Source organism: Brassica napus, chromosome C6 (assembly GCF_020379485.1).
Source record: "Brassica napus cultivar Da-Ae chromosome C6, Da-Ae, whole genome shotgun sequence".
Classification (NCBI taxonomy): domain Eukaryota; kingdom Viridiplantae; phylum Streptophyta; class Magnoliopsida; order Brassicales; family Brassicaceae; genus Brassica; species Brassica napus.
In genome coordinates, this window is record NC_063449.1 from 37545799 (window position 1) to 37568334 (window position 22536).

The 22536-nt window shown below is 38.9% G+C and overlaps 1 protein-coding gene and 1 non-coding gene across 2 annotated transcripts; one reads left to right on the top strand and one right to left on the bottom strand.

Annotated features, from left to right (window-relative positions):
- Positions 1 to 2559: 2559 nt before the first annotated feature.
- On the bottom strand, positions 2560 to 4287 carry LOC106435305 (protein AE7-like). Its single transcript, XM_013876179.3, has 5 exons — positions 3785 to 4287; positions 3587 to 3692; positions 3400 to 3499; positions 3069 to 3114; positions 2560 to 2867 (listed from the first exon to the last, which is right to left on the bottom strand). The coding sequence occupies exons 1-5, from the start codon at positions 3906 to 3908 to the stop codon at positions 2761 to 2763; spliced, it is 483 nt and encodes a 160-aa protein (XP_013731633.1). The 5' UTR covers positions 3909 to 4287; the 3' UTR covers positions 2560 to 2760.
- A 17574-nt stretch (positions 4288 to 21861) lies between these two features.
- LOC125589354 lies at positions 21862 to 21968 on the top strand. The gene has a single exon (XR_007325542.1). It is a non-coding gene; the product is annotated as a small nucleolar RNA R71 (small nucleolar RNA).
- The last annotated feature ends 568 nt before the right edge of the window (positions 21969 to 22536 follow it).

Genomic DNA, 22536 nt, shown 5'->3' on the forward strand with positions numbered 1-22536 from the left:
AACATGCCAAAATAATTGATTTAACTTCGCCTTATAATATATTTTTCACCTTTTTGACATCATATATTTTTCACTTTAGAACACTTATATTGCAACATTAAAATTTACAGGATCAGCGGGATGAAGATATAAACCCGAAACTAAAGCCGAAGAAACTTTGCCTTATATTATATAAAAACCGGTTTTCAATATCACAATAATGCTGTTTTGTCAAAAAAAAATATCACAATAATGCTTTTCCTGAATAATGAGATTTAGCCTTGTTTCGAGGCCACCTCGCCATATTTAATGATGTTTTGATAGCATTTTAAGTCGTATAGATACCCGATGCGACCAAAAGAAATACTGTCACAAAATATGGTGATTTTGCATAATGTAAAAAACAAACAAAAATAGTTGCCAAAAAGGCTGAAAAAGATTTAAAATAGTAAGAAATCAAAGTTCACACTTAACTCATCATTTATAAAATGGGAGCAAACACACCGGAATGCAGTTTCACCCATCAAAGACCAGTACGAGTTTAATCCGTTTACCATATATTCGAGATTGTTATTGTGAGATAACCATATATTCAACATGCATAGGTGTGAGTACATATGAATAATCAGTTTGGTTCAGATTAGTGTCTTTTCGAGTTTTGAGTAGCTTACATATGGGTTTTGGGATTTAAATTGAAATTGAATAAAATTCAGTTTAGTTTAATTTGGGTATTTTTAGCTTGTTTGGTAATATAGATGGTAACCGACAGGCGTGGAACGGATCCAAAAAAATTTACGGTATCCGGATCCGTGGACTTTATATCCAGATCCGAACCCGCGATTATTCGGATCCGGATTCGTAAACATAATTAAAAATAATAATTTTTAAAATACTAAAATTTTAAATAAGACTTAAATTAATAATTTATACAAATTTATAACTATATAAATATATATATGTATAATATTATAAAAATTAAAATATAATATTATAAGACTAATTTATGTATAAATATTAATATACCAAATCTAAATATCAATGAAATTAAAAGATTAATATATTTTTAAAATATGGATCCAGATATACAAACTTAAAAACTAAGATATCCAGATCCAAATCATGTTTTGATGGATTTAAGATTTTACTATTCGGATTTGGATCCGGACAAATCAGATCCAGTCATCCAGAGCGGATCTCGGACCTAGTAACTGACCTATATTGGAATTGAATAAAATTCAGTTTAGTTTAATTTGAGTTATTTTAGTTTGTTTGGATAAATATAGATGGTGACTGACCTATATATTGAATCATAAAGTTTTTTAATTTTTTTTTTTGTTTTTTGGATAATTTGAATATTTTATTTAAAATACTCGAATATGAATTAAAACAAACCAAAATAACAAAGAAAAATGCAAAAAGAAAAAATTGAATCATATATCTAGATTAAATTTAATTAAAATAAAAAAAAAATAGCAAAATGTCTACGAGTTATGTGCTGCTTTATTTTTTCGATATATACATATATATATTGAGTTTGCACAAATTTTAGAACATCTTGGACGTAAATTTTAGAAGACAACCGTTTTAAATTTCTAGGAGCCAGCTAATTATCCTGACTTCGCATAGCATATATCCTCCAAACTTTGAATATTCCAAGAGTATTCCAAGTGTTCATTCGTCAGTAACATTATGTCAATAACAATTTTTGTAAATGAGGAAGGGGCCGTCTCGCTTTAAACCGAGAAGTCAAAAATGTCCAAGTGCATGTATTTAAAATATGGTATTTCATAATAAGACCTCTCACTTACTGTTTAAAACCAATCTTTTGGAGATGATAACTCACCAGAAAAAAATGTAAATTAAAGCCTAAAGACCAGGAATAAAGAAAGTAAAGTCGATTTGACATGTGTAATCCCTAATACTATCATTTTACTATTATGTGATCAACAATGACAGTTGATAAACTATCAATTTTAGTTAGATGCATTTTTGTTTATTGAATAGATATAAACCATAAAATTCATCAAGATATTATCAATAGGATTGGAGTAACCTAATTGATGTTTAACTCTTTCTATGTTGTCTACAACTTACACATGCTATATTTTAGATTTGAATAATAATTATATAAATACATCAACAAAAGTGAATTAAAGGATTAGAATTGCATTAGACCAGCTTATGCATAGATTGCCACTTGGAAGAGAAAGTAAAGGATAACTGACACTTGCCGACTCACAAGTCTATAAAGATTTTAAAGGACGAGGGTCTAATCAAACGAAAACATTATTCATCAGACCCACCCGTAAAACATTTATATCGCTTCCAACGGATTGATCTTGAGACCCAAGTTACTATACAAAATTCATGTTAGAAGCATGATTCGAGTCCAGGCATTATATAAAGATTTTGGATATCAAATAGCTATATATATATTACAGACTGTTAGTTTTAAAATGGAAAGTACTATTATTCAAGACAAATAGAAGTGTTATTCAGTAGTGAAAAGGACTGTCACTGAAGATAGAAACCAATGGAACAATAAGAGAACAGGGTGACGTAGCGTAATTGAAATAATCCTTTCCAAAAATATTAATCTTCTTCTCGTTGTTTCCTTTCTAAGACAGAAAATGCCTAAGAATAGGGTCATATCAATTATCATTCCATGGATAAGTTCTAAGTCTAGATCGAAACAATAAACTGAACACAAGATAAGTCCTAGTTGATGAAAATCTTTGCGGTAGAAGCAGAGACATATCACGATAGCGAACCTTGAGGGCATCAAGCAACATTTAAATGATGGGAAAGACATTCATCGACGATCTCCACGATGTATGGATTCTCTAATGCAGCGGACACACGTTCTTTGTCGTTTAGTTGTTTATTGACTGCATTTTCAGAGCAAGAAAAAGAGAAAATTCTATAAACAAGCGCGCTTGTACAAGCAGTTCAAATCTTTTGGCTATAGAGTGGACTTTAATGATTCATTTGCTCTGTCATGTCACTCTACTAGTTTACTGGGGACCGGACAAGGTCGATCAAAAACCAAACACGCATAAGCAAGGATATCGAAAAATTAAATGACATACCTGCAGCCTCTGTTGCATGAGTACCGGGTGCTACTCTTATATCAACCTGCAAAAAAAAAAGTCTTTTCAAAGGATGGAAATATCAAGCATAACAGAAACTTTGCATTCTGTAGTTATAAGGCACTAATAGGAACTTTTAGTAGAGGCTCAAGCTACACACTCACTTAGCAATCATCACATCAATAGTTTTAGCAATGAGAAAAAGAAGAAAAGAAAAATACTCTGCCTAGCGTATCACAGGTACATGTCTTAGTGAGATTTTATTTAGTGCAACACTTGATGAATACAATTATGTTCTAAAAACCAAAAACATGAGAGAAGGAGGTTGTACTTTGTATCGCCCAGGAAGGTTTCGCATAAGTTTCACGCGGACACAAAGACCGATTAAGGTAGTCATGCCACAAAGTTTCATAGTTGGAGTGAATGTAACCCTATCAAAACGAAAACGGAAGAGCTCAGCACAAACTTAAAACTTAATATTCATACAAAGAATCACAAAAGCTTCATTCTCAACGTACCTAACATAACTCTTGTCATCATCCACTTCGACTGAGTCTTTTGTAAGTACTTTGAGGTGTTCCAAAGAAGAAGGGCGCTCTGGATCTTTGATATTTCTTATATGATGTAGTTAAACGTCAAGGAGAACTACAATGATCCACAGTTATCAACTAATAAAAACTTGATGACACAGCATAAGTCCAAGCAAAAAAGGATATCAAAAATCTTGAGATGGTCGATTGGTTCTAGTGAAAGAACATCTGTCTTGCTCGAATCAGGACGAACATGATGCTCTTTAGTCTCGTACACGATTGGCTTCTCATTACTTAACCTAGAAACCATGTTTCTCGGCCAAAATATTTAAACAAAGAACGTCACAAGACAGGAGAAAGGAAAAACAAGTGAGATTCGGAAACCCTAACGAGCCAACACAGAACAACGATGAATGTGTTATGAGCCGCATATGTTGAAAATTATAAAGGATGTGGGGCCCGTTGCACTATTTGCACAGTTAATTTCTCTTCTATATAAACGATCGTTTCGATCGTTTATAGACACACCATTCCTTCTCCTTCTAATAACACATCCTCTCTTATTATCAGTGTTATCTTCTCATACGGGTATAAAATTTTGCCCTTATTTAAATTTCCTCGATACAATAAAATTCTAGTTTTTTTTATAACACGTTATCAGCACGATCACTCTGCGATTCGGTAAAATTTATTTGTATCATTTATACCCTGTTATAATGGTCGGTATACCGCCTCTACTATTATTTATATCATGTTATAATGGCCGGAATACCGCCTATATTATTTACTATTAATTTAATTTATTTATTGGTCGGCCGAGCCGCCTTATATTCTGTTTATTATTTATTGGTCGGCCGAGCCGCCTTATATTGTGTTTGTTATTAATTGGTCGGCCGAGCCGCCGTATAATTTATTTATTACTCTGCATTGATCGGCTGAGCCGTCGCATGATTTGTTGTCATAACATAAATATTTCATTGCTATAATTTTTACTTTTATGAAATTTTATAGATTTGATTAACTGTTTAATACGATATTTTCAGACTGATTTTTAGTGCACTCGATTTAACCCCAACGGTCACAAAGAATTTTTTTCAAAAATTTCCCCTTTCTCCAACGGTCATGAACAGTAATTTTCATCTATAAATACAACTCATTTTCACTCCATTTCATCATCCAAAACATTTCATCTTCTCTCAAAATTTCAAATCGCTCTCCTCCGATTTTTTATTTCAAGAAAGATGATTCGCGCACTTTTGTTTTTATGTGCCATTTTTATTTGTGTTTCTATTTATGGTTTATCCGTTGGAGAATTTACTCCAAGAGAATTTAGGATGAATATCGGTTTACTTTTCTTTACATCGCTTCTCTTTGTAATTGCATGTATGATTAATGTAAACGGTTTTTAAATTATGAAGTTCTAATAAAATTATTATTTTGTGTTTTAGAAATACAAATGGCAAACATCGAGAAACTCCAGTTCCCGGCTCTGAAAGTAACCGGCGAAAACTATGTCAGATGGGTCACAAATGTGAAACCCTATCTTGTAATAAAAAAGATAACCGAAGCGATAAAAGTCGGTAACAAATCGCCACCCGAGCATATAGCCGAAGCGATAATCTTCCTGAAGAAGCACTTAGATGAGAATCTAACTCACGACTATGGAGACGTTGAGGACCCAGCCGTACTATGGCAAGCCTTGAAAGACAGATTCGATAATCAAAAGGAAATCAATCTCCCTCACGCTCTTGAAGAGTGGAAAACCCTCAGGTTTCAGGATTTCCAAAGGGTTAGAGATTACAATTCCACTATCTTAAGGATAGTTGCACAATTAAAATATTGTGGTAACCCTGTCACCGAAGCAGAAATGCTTGACAAGACATACAATACTTTCCACAAAGAACACAACGTCTTATCCCGAATTTACAGAAAATGTGGGTACACCAAATTTTCTGAATTGATGGTAACACTCATGTTGGCTGAAAAGAACGATGAGTTACTAATCAAAAACCATAATTCCCGACCTACGGGAGCCAAGGCATTTCCCGAAGTGAATGCTACGGCGGTAGAATATTCGGGAAGGAGAAACCAGACCAACCGAGGTCGTGGTCGGCGTTTCAACAACAAACGTGGAAAGCCTTACTATCCTAAAAGTATTAGATCTAACAAATGGGTTAGATCTGAACAACCTCCTAAAGGAAAAGAAACCGAAGAGGATACCACAAAGAAAAGTGAGACTGTATGTTACAGATGTGGATGTAAAGGACATTGGTCCCGTACCTGTCGTACTCCCCCACATTTGTGCAAGTTATATCAAGAGTCCATAAAAGGAAAGGCTAAAGAGGTGAACCTCACGGAAAATGTTGAAGGGACCTCATACCTTGAATCCTCCGACTTCGCTAATGAGCTGGACTAGATTACTCCTGAAGAGAATCGAAATGCCTATGATAAGAGTATTGAATAGTTTTCAGTATTACCATGTATAATTATTATATTTCATGTTTTAAAAAAAAATAATGATGTTTTTAACGTCATCTTATTGTATAATTATGTGTTTCCTTATATGAATGAATTTTATGTTTTTCTTTTATTAATATTTATGACAATTTCAGAAATGGATCAGAATGGTAATGAAGCAAAATCCAAGAAACGGATTCGTGAAATATGCATACCAGATAGTGGAACAACGCACACTATTCTGAGACAAAAGAGATATTTCTCTGATATAAAACCGACAAGAATTGTCGTCAATACAATATCAGGTCCTGCAGACGTGATTGAAGGAACTGGTAAAGCAAATTTTACTTTACCGAATGGAACAAAATTTTCCATAAATAATGCTCTATATTCTCCAAGTTCTAAAAGGAATTTATTGAGTTTTAAAGATATATATCTTCACGGATATGATACTCAGTCTGCAACTGAGGATGGAAAGAAATACATGTATGTAACTTCTGAGAAATGTGGCAGAAAACACATATTGGAAAAGTTTCCAGAACTTCCTTCGGGGTTACATCATACTTATATCGATGAGATCGAATCAAATCTTTTAGTAAAACAGAACCCAGAAGAGTTCACATTATGGCATGATCGCCTTGGCCATCCAGGCACTACAATGATGCGTAAAATCATAGAAAGTTCACATGGTCATTCACTGAAAATCCAGGAGATTTCTCAAGGGAATAAAATGACATGTGTTGCATGTTCTCTAGGAAAATTGATCGTAAGACCATCGCCAACCAAAATCGATAAAGAATCACCAAAGTTCCTTGAAAGAATTCAAGGTGATATATGTGGACCGATACATCCACCATGTGGACCATTCCACTATTTTATGGTATTAATTGACGCATCCAGTAGATGGTCACACGTTTGTCTATTATCATCTCGAAACATGGCATTTGCGAGATTTCTAACTCAGATAATCAAACTGCGGACACAGTTCCCTGATTATAATATTAAAAAGGTTAGATTAGACAACGCTGGTGAATTCACATCCCAAGCATTCAATGATTATTGTATGGTAACGGGAATTGAAGTTGAACATTCTGTGGCTCATGTTCATACGCAAAATGGTTTGGCTGAATCGTTAATTAAGCGTCTGCAACTGATTGCAAGACCATTGATCATGAAATCAAAACTTCCAACCTCTGTATGGGGACATGCTATTTTGCATGCAGAAGCACTCATTCGAATCAGACCGAGTGCATACCACAAGTATTCCCCACTACAATTAGCGTTTGGTCGAGAACCAAATATTTCCCATTTAAGAATCTTTGGTTGTGCAGTATATGTGCCTGTAGCACCACCACAACGAACAAAGATGGGACCACAAAGAAGGTTGGGAATATATGTTGGTTGTGACTCTCCATCGATTATAAGATACCTAGAACCACAGACTGGTGACGTCTTTACAGCACGTTTTGCTGATTGTCATTTTGACGAAAATGTATTCCCAGTTCTAGGGGGAGAAAACAAAAATGTTGGAAGTGATATAAAATGGAGTGTACCATCATTGTTATATCTTGATCCTCCCACTAAAGAGTCAGAACTAGAAGTTCGACGAATTATGCATTTACAGAGTATAGCTAACCAGCTACCTGATGCATTTGTAGATACCAAGACGGTAACTAAATCTCATATACCAGCTGCAAATGCTCCTGCTCGTATCAAAATGCCAAATGAACAAGAAAAGGAGGATGACACACGAGAGCCAAAAACACGCCTGAAGCGTGGTAGACCTGTTGGTTCTAAGGATAAGAATCCTAGGAAACAGAAGAAAGCTGAAATATATGATGCACCCAAAATAGCAGAAAATATTTTGGAGGAAATAAATGATAAGGATTCTGATGAATCAGAGCATCATGAATCAGAGCATCATGAATCGAAAGATAATCATGAGATTTCTATTAATTACATCCATAATAAAAGGATATGGAATAGAAATGAACAAAATGACCTTGATGATGCTTTCTCATATATTGTGTCAAGTGAAATAAATGAAGAAATCGATGATCCAGAACCAAAATCTGTCTATGAATGTCAAAAGAGACATGATTGGGAACAATGGAAAAATGCAATACAAGCTGAACTTGATTCGCTTAATAAACGAAAAGTATTTGGATCTATTGTGCTCACACCTGCAGATGTGAGACCAGTTGGGTACAAATGGGTTTTCGTTCGAAAGCGAAATGAGAAAAATGAGATTACGAGATACAAAGCTCGTCTAGTGGCTCAAGGTTTTTCTCAAAGACCTGGAATCGATTATGAAGAAACGTATTCTCCAGTTATGGATGCCATTACATTTAGATTCCTGATGAGTCTAGCAGCTGATAAAAATCTAGAGATGCGTCTCATGGATGTTGTTACAGCTTATCTATACGGATCATTAGATACTGATATCTACATGAAAATCCCTGATGGATTTAAAATGCCAGAAGCATTAAGTTCCAAACCTAAAGAGTTATGTGCAATAAAATTGCAAAGATCATTATATGGGTTAAAACAATCTGGACGTATGTGGTACAATCGTCTCAGTGAACATTTAACAAAAGAAGGATATGTGAATGATCCTATATGTCCATGTGTTTTCATCAAGAAAACAATATCCGGATTTGTAATAATCGCGGTATATGTTGATGATCTTAACATTATCGGAACTCAAAAGGAAATACAAAAGGCATCAGACTATCTCAAAGGAGAATTTGAGATGAAAGATCTAGGACAGACACAGTACTGTCTTGGCCTACAAATAGAACATTCACAAAATGGTATATTTGTGCATCAATCCACATACACTAAAAGAGTGTTGAAACGATTTAACATGGATAAATCAACTCCTCTTAGCACCCCGATGGTCGTTAGGTCACTTAATATTGAAAGTGATCCATTTCGACCACCTGAGGAGAAAGAAGAGATACTTGGTCCGGAAGTACCATATCTAAGTGCAATTGGAGCGCTGATGTACCTTGCAAATTGTACACGGCCTGATATATCATTTGCTGTGAATCTTTTGGCAAGATTCAGCTCATCTCCAACCCGAAGACATTGGAATGGGATCAAACATGTTTTTCGTTACCTCCAAGGGACCATTGATTTAGGCTTATTTTATCCTAAAAGTTCAAAAGGTCAAATGGTTGGTTTTGCAGATGCAGGATATCTTTCAGATCCACACAAAGCCCGATCGCAAACAGGATACGTTTTTACGATCGGAGGCACTGCTATATCTTGGCGTTCCCAGAAACAAACGCTCGTGGCTACTTCTTCAAATCATGCTGAGATCATTGCACTCCATGAAGCAAGTAGAGAATGTGTATGGCTGAGATCAATGAGCCGACACATCTGTTCAAGCAGCGGGATTGGCGAAAATACGGAGCCAACTATTTTATATGAAGATAATGCAGCATGTGTTGCTCAAACAAAGGACGGATATATCAAAAGCGATAGAACGAAGCATATACATCCGAAGTTCTTCTCATACACTCAAGAGCTCGTGAAGAAGAAAGAGATTGAAGTAAGATATGTCCAATCATGCGACAATGCAGCTGATCTCTTCACAAAATCACTTCCGACTTCGATATTCAGAAAACATGTTCGTAACATTGGAATGCATCATCAGAAGGATTTATGACTGCTCATTCGAGGGGGAGCTTACGTAGTTGTACTCTTTTTACCTTACTATGGTTTTTCCCATTGGGTTTTCCTAGAAAGGTTTTTAACGAGGCAACGAAGACGTTAAGCGAGAGTGGATAGTGACACCGGTCCCCAAGGGGGAGTGTTATGAGCCGCATATGTTGAAAATTATAAAGGATGTGGGGCCCGTTGCACTATTTGCACAGTTAATTTCTCTTCTATATAAACGATCGTTTCGATCGTTTATAGACACACCATTCCTTCTCCTTCTAATAACACATCCTCTCTTATTATCAGTGTTATCTTCTCATACGGGTATAAAATTTTGCCCTTATTTAAATTTCCTCGATACAATAAAATTCTAGTTTTTTTTATAACAGAATGGTGTTTTTCCGATTTTTGCCTTCTTTCAAGAAAAAATTAGAAGAAAATTATATATAATAAATTGGAAAACCGATGTTGGGCCACGCCCATCTAACTGAATTCTCAAGAAGAGCTTCGTGGGCTTCTATATGGATCCTAAAAAGCTATATACGGCTGTTGAGAAGCTTGTTGTTAATTTGCTTATAGTTGGGAGCCTTGGTAAATGGACACTAGAAAGGTGTGTTAACCAAACTAACATCATCAAGGGAAGCTGCTGATGGTTTTCTTACCAACTGTTTTTTTCTTGTACGTCTTTTGGACTAAAGGCCTACAAGAGTTTCAGGAGAGTAATTAATGGTATCAACTGCGATGAAGCAGCCCGCGCTGTTGAAGCCTTGGCGATTCCAACTTGACAATAAAGTTCCTTGCACCTTTACCTGTATTGTCCTGTCACCTCTTGTCCTTTTAGCATTGCTCGCGTTATATTTATATCATCTCAATGTGTGAAATGGACTTTTCTCAGGTCCAATGTTTCAAATCAAAGTAGTACTTAAGATGTCAATCCATTTCTAAGCATTTTGAATCAAAGAGAATACAAGTTCATACTTAATCTAAGTGCAATCAAGTGATAAGATGTTTTTGGACTAAAATGCTACTAAAATGCAAATAAGAACAAGCTTTCTTTTGTTTTATGAGATGGGAGAACCCATGGGCTAAGGGAATTGACCTTGGGTGATCAAGTTTCAATCTAAAGGTGGTACCTTTCAATCAATCTATCGACCTTAGGCTTAGACACACTCCTAAACAAACTCTATCTCTAGATGGATGTTCATTCACAAAGATAACTCAAGCATCAAATCTCTTTGGTTGAATATCATCTAAGCAATCATTAAAATCAAGTCTAAAAGCCATTTTAACACCTTTAACAACAAATCTCTTTGGTAAAGAGTTTTAAAAGCTTAGGAGAGTTGGATCAGACATTTCATCAACACTTTTCAGGTATGAAATGTCTAGAGCTCAACTTTAGAGAGGCCAACTCTAAAATAGCATTTAGATCACTCTACTAGCAAGGAATAAGAAGGATCTACAACAAAACACCCTAGATCTACACTTAATCACCCTAATCTTCCTTAACCCATGAATCCAAGGGTAACTACTCACTACTCTTCATGATAAACCCAAGAATCAAAGATGATTTGGTGTTAATCATGATTAGTAATCAAGATGGTCAAGCAAATTCAGGAGAATAAGAAGAAAAGAAACTAAAGATTCAAGTTTTCTCTCTAAAGAGTTCTTGTGTTCTTCATCAAAAAAAACTAGATCTTCCCCATTTTGGTCTAAAAAGTAGTTATAGAAAACTAAAACTCGAGCTGGGTTAACCCAACAAGCCTGGGTTGACCCATAAAAAACACAGATATTTTCTCCGTAGCGACCAGAAAAGGTCGCTACCAGAGGTCGCTACGCATGTAGCGACTTGCCATGCCCGCTACGTGTGGCCGCTAGGATACTTTTTCGAAGTCTTGAACCCATAGCGACCTCGTGAGGTCGCTACGGCTGGCCGCTGCAGAAGGCGCTTGCGCTGTAGCGACTTGCCATGCCCGCTACGTGTGGCCGCTAGGATACTTTTTCGAAGTATTGAACCCATAGCGACCTCGTGAGGTCGCTACGGCTGGCCGCTGTAGAAGGCGCCTCAACTCTATCTTATGTAGCGACCAGCTTTTGCCGCTACGCCTGGCCGCTAGGGGCCTTCAACGACTCATTTTCATTCTTTTGGCATCAAAACACTCCTTGGAACACATAGTTCATCATGAAACTCACTCCAGCACCTGATAATGACTAATGCATGGAAATGCAACCTAAACATGCGTCAATGCTATTCCGAAAGACCAATATGCACAAGAAAAGATAATAAAAACAATGTAATTATGCAAGATATCAACTCCCCCGAACTTGTTCCTTACTTGTCCTCAAGTGGCATAGCAAGAACTCATAAGGAAAAGAGGTTTGAAGGTGGAAACTCATAGCCAAAAGTAACACTTCCTAGCACTCAACTTAACATCCTAAAGAAACGTAGCAAATAGCATGAGCATCTTCTTTATTATACTCTAGCTTCTCTAGACCTATTCACACTCTTTTGCCTCTGCTCAAGTTGCAATACTCATCACTAACAAGTTCCTTCAACCAGCTCTCACATTGATTCACACACATACGCACACAAGGTGAATTCTTGTAAATGGACACATGATCTCAATCATTTGGCTAGGCAAGCATGGTTTAATATGAATGAAGAGAGGGGTTCAAATGTTTTCATTTAAAGGTGGTTATCACTCGAAATAAGGAGCTTGATCATTATGCAAAATTTATCTAAGATTAGAAGCAACTCATGCATACATAGATTCATTCTCGTAATTCTACCCCTTTTATAAGTGACAACAAGTTCCACTCTTTTATCATCATCCCAAAAGCAAAATGAACCCTCCTTTTCCTTTTTTTTTTTTTATTAGAAGAAGGTTCTTAGTTGCTTAATCTAGAGCTTCACGTTTTCTTTTTGTCCCTAGAGTTTCCTTTACTATTGATACCTTTTTTTTTTTTTTTGCTTATCTCTCTCATCTTTCTCACTCTCTCTCATCTTTCTCACTCCCCAATACCAAGATATTGACATTCGGAAAACATAAGCCCCTCTTCACTATCCCCAAATTTTAGCTCATTATGCTAGCAAGAGATGAGAATAAATCTATGTCGCCTCCAATACTCTCAAGATTTTGAACATGACAAGCTATCAAAAGAGGCCTCACTCATGCAATTCAATTTTTGGTCTCAAAGAAATGGCTAGGGTTGTAGGGTATGGAGTGTCATTTGGGTTAACAAAGATTGATATGTAAGGGAATAAGATAACCCAAATGTGTATGAGATCCTTGATCAAATATGCGAATGCCCATATGCAAGAGAAATTAAATTCATTTAAGCCACGTTTAGATTGGAGCTGATCTTATGAACAATGCCAATATCAAGCAAGCAAACAAGTTTCAAGAAGAGTTTTCAAGGCTCGAAGCGTGCAAGGCTTTCAAAAGATGCTTAATCTACTAGATACGTTTAACTAGGGTGACATTTTGAGTTCTAGACAAGGATTCTTTACAAGGCATTTCAAATCATTGTTCCTAATGCAAGTGAATGCAACTACACGTTTCTTTTTATGCTTTTCAAAATTTTTTTTTTTTTTTTTTATGCATATATGTATGTACAATGCAATGCATGAGACTCAATTTATCAAAGAAAATCTGATCAGTGCTTGGTACCTCCCCCAAACTTAGTTCACACAGTCTCTATGTTAGGAAGTTGAAGGAGAGACCGAAAAGGGAAATAAAATGCAAAGAAAAACTGGATATACAATGAAAAAGGTGCGGAGTACTTCTCTATTAATCTGAGGCAGCAGCATCATCATCACCTCCATCCTGATCGCCTTCCCAAAAGTGGTCATCTCCTTCGTCAACGTCTTCATCTCCTTCTTCTTCAATTCTCGTAGTACCCATCTCCTCATAATCTTTGTCGTCCGAGGTGTCAAGAGATGGGGATTCATTTCCTGATAGGGATTGTTGAGGGGAAGGGTTTCGTAAGCGACGGCGCTGATTCTCCAAGATACACGGTCCCAAGGCTAAGGTGGGGTTGTCGGTTTCATGATAGGAGCGTCGACGAGGTTGAGGGACAGAGGTTTCGGCTATTACGAAGTCCTTGGAGTTACAACCTGCTACTCCTCCTTTGACCAAGATATCAGCAACTTTCTTCATAAATTCTGCTGAGGCTTCAGCCTGCTTCTTCACTGTCTTTTTAAGCTCTTTATACTTGGTCTTGAGCTTGTATATCGTCCTATCTTGGGATTTGTTCCAGCGCTGAAGTTTCCCAATATACTCATGGGCGTCTCGCAAGGGACCTTTCTGCAGAGCACTTGTATGCGGCTGGAAGTAGTAACGAGCAGGTCCAAATACTGTTTCCTCACTAGCTTCAGGTGGGGCAGATGTAGAAGCTGATGTTGAGGCAAATTCAGATGCAGCGGCAAAAGATCTCTTTGTTGCCCTCTTCCTTCTGTCAATCACCGGATCAAGTGGGCCATGCGGACCGAGGAGGAGGTCTAGTGGAACCCGGAAAAGGAGACTGTTCTTGGTTCTAGTCATAGCAATTTGCGGGCTCGGTAGGACTAGTTCCGCAGGACCAGTGGTGTGGGTGTAGGAGTAGACATGCTTTCCTTCATACATCCCTGAAAGGTACAGAGTCCTTTTCATGTAAGGTCCATCCATGAAGTGTGGTCCTAGAGCATCATTTCCAAGAGTTACTCCTTTGGCAATCAGTAGAGGTGTGATTAATCCACCAAAGAAGAACTGTGGAGTCTTATCAACATTGGTCCAAGCCCACCCTTGAAAGTACAAAAGTCTTCTTACAAAGAGTCCAACCATCCCAAAATGGTGAAAAGGATTCTCTGCACGTTTAGTGATTTCCCTAAGCCCAACTTCTTTGAGGGGAATGATTCCACGTCCAATGAGTGTTAACTCTTCCTCTAAAACATTGCCTGACTCCCTGCGGGCGTAGAGAGTATTACCCAGAATGCGATGCACATATCTGATCACAGGATTCCTGATGGCTGTGTTCTTGTTATAAGCCGGATGGTGGATCTCTTTCCCAGCGATAAGAGGCCATACATGCTCAGGGATTTTCCAACTGGACTTAGGTAGGTGACTGTGAATGTTGTCCTCGAACTTCATTGCGTCAGCTATCTCACGAAAGGTCATCCTATAAGCCTTGCCCTTTATTCTGAATCTGATGAATCCCCATCCATCCGTCTCAACGTAGTCTCCGCAATGAAATTCTGCTTCTAGAGAGGCAAAGAAGTGACAAGATGCTTCTTGATAGACAGGTTGAGCTTCCATTGTCAAGAGCGATTGTAACCCCATATTGTTCAATATTGCATAGACATCATCATACAGCCCTGTCTCTCGCAGAAAGTCAGCATCAGGGAATCTTGTTGGCACCCAAACAGAGTTGGTGAGGTGATTGAGCAGCTGAGAGGTTGTTGGAATCACTGATCTATCTCGCTCTATTACCGTCTCATTTGTCTTCTTCTTGCTTCTTGACCTCCTTATCCTCTTCAAAGGAATCTCTTCCTCACTCTCTGATTCTCTAATCTCTTTGGATGCCATTGCTTTTGGAGGCCATGGTTTAGTAATTTCTGAATCACGACCCTCAAGCTTTTTGGTTGGTGCTTTGCCTTTGGTCTTTGATCTGCTACCTGACTTAGTCATAGTACCTGAAAATAAGATACTTGAAAAGGCATGAGAATTTGAATTCACCAAGATATGAAAGTTCCATTCACAAACAAATGCATCCCATTGAGATAAAGAGGGCAAAATAAGATTAATATTAGATGCAACCTTCAACTAAACTCAAACTTCTATCGAGAAGTGTTTTGGCCAAATTTGTGGACCAATTTAGTTCCGGACGAAGTAACCACTTAATATCAGTCTAATATTATCTATTTGCAACTAACCAACTCATAATCAACTTATGTCCCAATGAATTTCGAAATCCCCAAAATCACCAAGAACCCTAGATTTCAAAATCTCAGTTAAAGATAATCTAGCAAGTTTTTTTTTATCAACCCAACTCGTTAACAAGCCTATATATGATTAAGATACAAGTTTCCATCCAGAAATCGATAATGCATCATCGTTTAAAAACTTGGAAATTTATACCTAAGATGATTCAAGGCGAAATTTTCATACCTTAGCTTGTTTGTATGCAAATTGAATAGAGAAATCGAAACTATGGACGATTTCGTGGAGATAGGGAGTTGAACCACCGAATTTGGTTGAGAATTGAGGATTTGGTGGGATTGTGGGATGATGAGAGGGGTTTGTGAGAGAGATGATGTTTGTGAGAGGGATGAAGTCGCGAGAGAGAGATGAGGTTGTGTTAGGTTGTGTGTGGATCGGGTCGAGATAAATTAACGGTTGGTTTACTCAAATCGAACCGAGGTTTCAAGTTAGAAGACGTACCTGGGCTCGGTAGCGGTCTTGAAAGGTCGCAAGGATAAACCGCTACTAAAGTAGCGACCCCGTATGACCGCTACGGGAGACCGTTGCGGGTGGCGTTCGAATCGTAGCGACCTATTTAGGTCGCTATAACGAAGCCGCTACGACACTTGGCCCTGGTGATTGATTTGAAAACGTAGCGACTCTATGTGACCGCTACGGGAGACCGTTGCCGGTCGCGTCCGAACCGTAGCGACCTATATAGGTCGCTATAATTAAGCCGCTACGATGCTTGGAGCTTGTGAATGATTTGAAAACGTAGCGACCCCGTGTGACCGCTACGGGAGACCGTTGCGGGTGGCGTTCGAATCGTAGCGACCTATATAGGTCGCTATAACGAAGCCACTACGCCTTTTGCATTAATTTCCGTCTTTGAAATCCTTGGCGCATAGCGACCACATGATGCCGCTACGACAGACCGCGTAGCTACGAAGAGAAACTGCTACGAAAGGTCGCTATGAGCAAAGAATGTCCCATGATTCCAATCTCAACTTCTCTCCATCTTGGTTGGTGAAACTGGTGTCTCTGGCCAATTTTTGCGGACGGGGTGTGGAAATCATGCAATCATGCCGGGAAATCCCGTAACTCGAACCTGCAATCAGAAATAAAGCGAAAAAACATAGCAAAAACAAGTCAAATAAACATAAAAACAATATGTACAAGGATAGACATGAGATTTCCTCCCAAGTGAGCTTGTTTTAAGTCTCTAGCTTGACTTCCTTTCTTTATGGCTAGGCATGAATGGGGTCGGAGAGTGGAACCGATGTTCTTTCCTCCTCTGGTGTGAAGGACATGTAGAGCTTAACTCTCTGTCCATTGACTGTAAAATCTCCACCATTCTTATCCCATAACACAATTGCTCCATATGGCTTAACTTCCTTGATCTTGAAAGGACCGGACCATCTCGATTTGAGCTTCCCGGGAAACAACTTCAGCCTAGAGTTGTAGAGAAGGACTTGATCTCCGGCACTGAATTCTCTCTTCACGATCCTTTTGTCATGAAAAGCCTTGGTTTTCTCCTTGTAAATCCTTGAGTTCTCAAAAGCATCCAGTCTAATCTCATCTAGCTCATTGAGTTGGAGAAGTCTCTTCTCCTTGGCACTCTTGATGTCAAAGTTCAGCAACTTAACAGCCCACAATGCTTTATACTCAAGCTCAACTGGTAGATGACAAGCCTTTCCATACACAAGGTTAAAGGGTGTGGTTCCCAAAGGAGTCTTATAAGCCGTCCTGTAAGCCCAAAGTGCATCATCTAGCTTGACAGACCAATCTTTCCTTGTAGTTCCCACAGTTTTCTCCAAAATAGACTTGATTTCTCTGTTGGAGATCTCGACTTGACCACTTGTCTGAGGATGGTAGGGAGTTGCAACCTTATGCTTTACACCATTTTTCTTGAGAAGATTCTCAAACAGCTTGTTGATGAAATGAGACCCTCCATCACTGATCACAACTCTCGGAACTCCAAACCTTGGAAAGATGGTGCTTTTGAACATCTTAATGACCACTCTAGAATCATTTGTGGGACTTGCTACAGCTTCTACCCATTTGGAGACATAGTCAACGGCTACAAGGATGTACTTGTTGCCAAAAGATGATGGGAATGGTCCCATGAAGTCGATGCCCCACACATCAAACACCTCCACTTCTAGAATTGGGTTTTGAGGCATCTCATTCCTCTTGGTGATGTTTCCTCTCCTCTGGCATGAATCGCACTTCGATACAAAGTCTTGAGTGTCCTTGAACATATGAGGCCACCAAAACCCAGCTTGTAGCACTTTCGCAACAGTTTTGAAAGTGACGAAATGACCTCCATAGGATGACCCATGACAGTGCGTAAGGATCCCATCGACTTCTTCTCCAGCTACTACTCTTCTATATAGTTGATCCCTACAAAGTATGTAGAGGTAAGGCTCATCCCAATAGTATCTCTTCACATCTTTGTAGAACTTCTTCTTGGCATATCCCTCAAGACCCAATGGCTCTCTTCCACATGCTAAGTAGTTCACCAAATCGGCGTACCAAGGACCTTTCTCTTCAGTTGCCTTCACCTCTTCAAGCTTTTTTCCGGATTCACAAACTGCTACCACTGCTCTAATTGCCATGATCTGTTCTTCTGGAAGCCCTTCATCAATGGGGATCCCACACTCAATCTTTAGTCTAGACAAGTGGTCAGCTACACCATTTTCAACCCCTGGCCTGTCTTTTATCTCAAGATCAAACTCTTGTAGCAGCAGGATCCACCTTAACAGTCTTGGTTTAGCATCCTTCTTGGCCAAAAGGTGTCTCAGCGCAGCGTGGTCAGTGTATACGATGACCTTTGACCCAACCAAGTAGCTTCTAAACTTCTCAAAGACATAGACAATGGCTAGCAACTCTTTCTCAGTTGTAGCATACTTCATTTGGGCTTCATCAAGAGTTCTACTCGCATAGTAGATCACATGAGTTTTCTTGTCTTTCTTCTGACCAAGGACAGCTCCCACAGCATAATCACTAGCATCACACATGATCTCAAAGGGGAGATCCCAATCCGGTGGTTGCACAACGGGGGCACTAATCAGTTTACCCTTCAACTTCTTGAATGCTTCTAGACACTCCCGATCAAAGTTGAATACAGCTTCTTTGCATAAAAGCTTAGTCATTGGCCTTGCTATCATTGAGAAGTCTTGGATGAATCTTCTATAGAATCCAGCATGACCAAGGAAGCTTCTAATGTCTTTAACCGTCTTTGGTGGGGCTAATGCAACCATTACTTCGATCTTGGCCTTGTCTACCTCAATCCCCCTCTCTGAGATCTTGTGTCCTAGCACAATCCCTTCTTTAACCATGAAGTGACACTTCTCCCAGTTCAGCACAAGGTTGGTGTCCTCACATCTCTTTAGGACCCTGCACAGATTCTACAAACAAGCAGAAAACGAAGATCCGTAGACAGAGAAGTCATCCATGAACACCTCCACGACATCCTCTATAAGATCAGAGAAAATAGACATCATGCACCTTTGGAAGGTGGCTGGAGCATTACATAGCCCAAATGGCATCCTTCGATAAGCAAAGGTACCATAAGGGCATGTGAAAGTCGTTTTCTCTTGATCATTTGGATGTATGGGGATTTGGAAGAATCCCGAATACCCATCAAGAAAACAATAATATGGATGATTTGCAAGTCTCTCTAGCATTTGATCGATAAATGGCAATGGAAAATGATCCTTTCTAGATGCTGAGTTGAGTTTTCTGTAATCTATGCACATCCTATGTCCCGTTATTGTCCTTGTTGGAATTAGTTCATTCACATCATTTTTAACCACAGTTATTCCACCCTTTTTTGGGACAACATGCACAGGAGACACCCATTTACTATCTGAAATAGGATAGATTACACCTGCGTCTAGGAGTTTTAAAATCTCCTTCTTAACAACATCTTTCAAGTTGGGGTTCAACCTTCTTTGATGTTCAATAGAATTCATAGATTCATCCTCTAGATGTATCCTATGCATGCACAAAGAAGGTGATATCCCTTTAATGTCATCTAGCGAGTAGCCTATTGCCTTTCTATACTTTTTAAGTTCATTCAAAAGTTTAGACAATTCGTTTTCACTCAGTTCACTACTCACGATGACAGGATATGTCTCATTAGGTCCAAGAAATGCATACCTTAGACCAAGGGGAAGAGGTTTAATCTCCACTTTTGGGGCCTTCAGCTCGGTCCAGTCATCTTCTTGGAGGTCCTCTTGTTGATCAACTGAGGCAGCATGATGAATTTCTTGTGGAAGCTCTATGAAGTTGTCTTCTCCACTTTTCTCCTTGTGGCAGTCTAGCATCTTCACATACCTTGCACTCTCCTCATCTTCGATCAATTGAGTTTCTCTACCAACTGTTAGGGCATGTTGAAGAGGGTCTTCAATAGCTAATTCCTCCAAATATTCTTCAGCTAGAGCTTCCATCTCTTCAATGTAGAATGCTTGGTTTTGGGTAGCGGGTTTTTTCATCACCTCCTTGATATCAAAATGCATGATGCCCCCTTTTCCGAGATGAAGATCAATCTTCCCTTCCTTAACGTTCACAACAGCTCCTGCGGTAGCCAAGAAAGGTCTCCCCAATATCAAAGGATCTGTTGGTTCTTCATCCATTTCCAAGACAACAAAGTCTGTAGGAATCTCACAATTCCCAACCATAACAGGGAGATCTTCTAGGATACCAATGGGAATCTTCACTGAGCGGTCGGCTAGCACAAGAGAGAGTCTACACTTCTTGTATTGTGTAAACCCAAGCCTTTTGGCAATGGAGAGAGGCATAAGGCTCACACTTGCTCCCAAATCACATAGACACTTTTGAAAAGTTAATTGCCCAATGGCACAAGGTAGTGTGAAACTTCCTGGATCTTCAAGCTTCTTGGGGATGGTTAACCGTTGTATAATGGCACTGCATTCATGGGTGAGAACTACCATCCCTTCCATCTCTTTCTTCTTCTTGGTGACAGCATCCTTGAGGAACTTGCTGTATTGAGGCACTAGCATGAAGGCGTCAATAATGGGCATGGTAATCTGAACTTCACTCATTTGCTTTTCAAACAAGGCCTTGTATTGCTCCAAAAGTTGCCTCTTGAATCTACCAGGAAAGGGAAGTTTTGCTTCATATGGCGGAGGAATGAACGGAGCTTCTTTTGATGAAGTTGCGACTTCATTTTTGTTCTCAACTTTCTTTTCTTCTCCAATCTTTCCTTTCCCTTTAGCTTCAATTATCTTCTCTAAGATCTCTTCATTGGTTTTCTCATCCACAATAACGACATTATCATCCACATTGATGACCACCTCCCCGTCTTGGTTCTCATTGTCCCTAATGAGAGTTCTAGGAGGCAATTGTTTACCACTCCTTAGGGTTATGGATTTCATTGTCTCCTTGGGGCTCTGCTCGGAAGTTCCGGGAAGTGATCCCATAGGGCGTTTGGAGTTACTACTCATAGAGGCAAACTGGTTCTCCAAAGCTTTGAAGTTGGAAGCAAGATTTGAGAATTTGTTGTTGAGATCATTGTAGCCTCCATCAACTTTGTTATGAAGGTTTTTTAGCTCATACCCAATGTGCTTCTCGCTTCTAGTTTGAGATTCCAATATTTGTTTCAACATTTGTTCAGTGCTACTTTCTTGTGGAGCAGATGTAGAGGATCCGGCTTGTCCTTGTGTAGACTGATTTCCTTTAGGGGCGAAACCTTGAGAGTAGTTTTGTCTAGCTTGGTAACCACCTTGTTGGTTGTTGTTGTAGAATGGCTTTTGTTGATAGTTGTTGTACTGGAAGTTAGGTTCCTTTTTGTACCATGTTCCATTAGCATTTACAAAGCACAATTCTTCTTGACCTTCTAGACCATCAACTTCATTAAGAACAACTACCTCTTCTTGTTTCTGGTCACCAACATAGTTCACTTTCTCTTGTTTGGCTCTGTCCATAAGAAGTAGATCCATCTTGTCTTGTAAAGCCTTCAACTCTCTCTTTGTGTTGGAGTCATCACCCCCACAGCCTCTGTTGCTCCTATCATGTTCATCATTGTAGACTGAATCACTCTGAACCATGTTCTCTACAAGTTCCTCGGCCTCTGTTTCATTTCGTCCTAGGAAGAATCCATTGCTGGCGGTATCAAGCCGGCTTCTATACTTTGGTAGGACACCTCTGTAGAAAGTACTAAGCAGGCTCTCTTTGGTGAAGCCATGGTGTGGACATCTGTTTAAGTAGCTTCTGAACCTCTCATATGCGTCCCCAAAGCTTTCAAGATTCTTTTGTTGAAATCCAGATATTTCATTCCTTAGCTTGGCAGTCCTTGAAGTAGAGAAGAACTTGGTGAGGAAAGCCTTCTTACATTCATCCCAAGTGGTGATAGAGTCACTTGAGATGTTCTTCTCCCATGTGTGAGCTTTGTCTCCCAAGGAGAATGGAAACAATCGTAGCTTGAAAGCATCTTCAGAAACACCATTGGTTTTGGACAAACCACAATACTTGTCAAATCTGTCCAAATGATCAAGTGGATCTTCCAAAGCAAGACCATGAAACTTGTTGTTCTCTATCATGTTGATCAAACCAGATTTGATCTCAAAGTTGTTGTTCTCCACAGCTGGTGCTCTAATGCCCATCCTGTTCCCATGGATATTAGGCTGATCATAGGTGCCAATGGCTCTAGTTTGTCGTTGTGGGTGTTGTGGCCGAAGGTTTGCAGCTCCTTGGCCAATGGCCTCTCCTTCTTGAGGTTGATTCTGATGTTGTTCCATCATAAATCCCAATCTTTGTAGGTGAGCCTGTTGCTCTTCTTCTCTTCTTCTCCTTGCGATCTGCCTTTCAAGTGCTTTAATGTCTTCAACTGGTGGAACTAGGTTTGTTGGGCCT

Bases quoted from the DNA above. Each gene is read 5' to 3' on its own strand.
- LOC106435305 (XM_013876179.3), bottom strand. From the start codon at position 3,908: ATGGTTTCTAGGTTAAGTAATGAGAAGCCAATCGTGTACGAGACTAAA. The intron at 3,500-3,586 runs GTACGTTGAGAA...TCGTTTTGATAG, and splicing joins GATGACAAGAGTTATGTTAG to GGTTACATTCACTCCAACTA. The intron at 3,115-3,399 runs GTACAACCTCCT...TTTTTTTTGCAG, and splicing joins ACCTTCCTGGGCGATACAAA to GTTGATATAAGAGTAGCACC.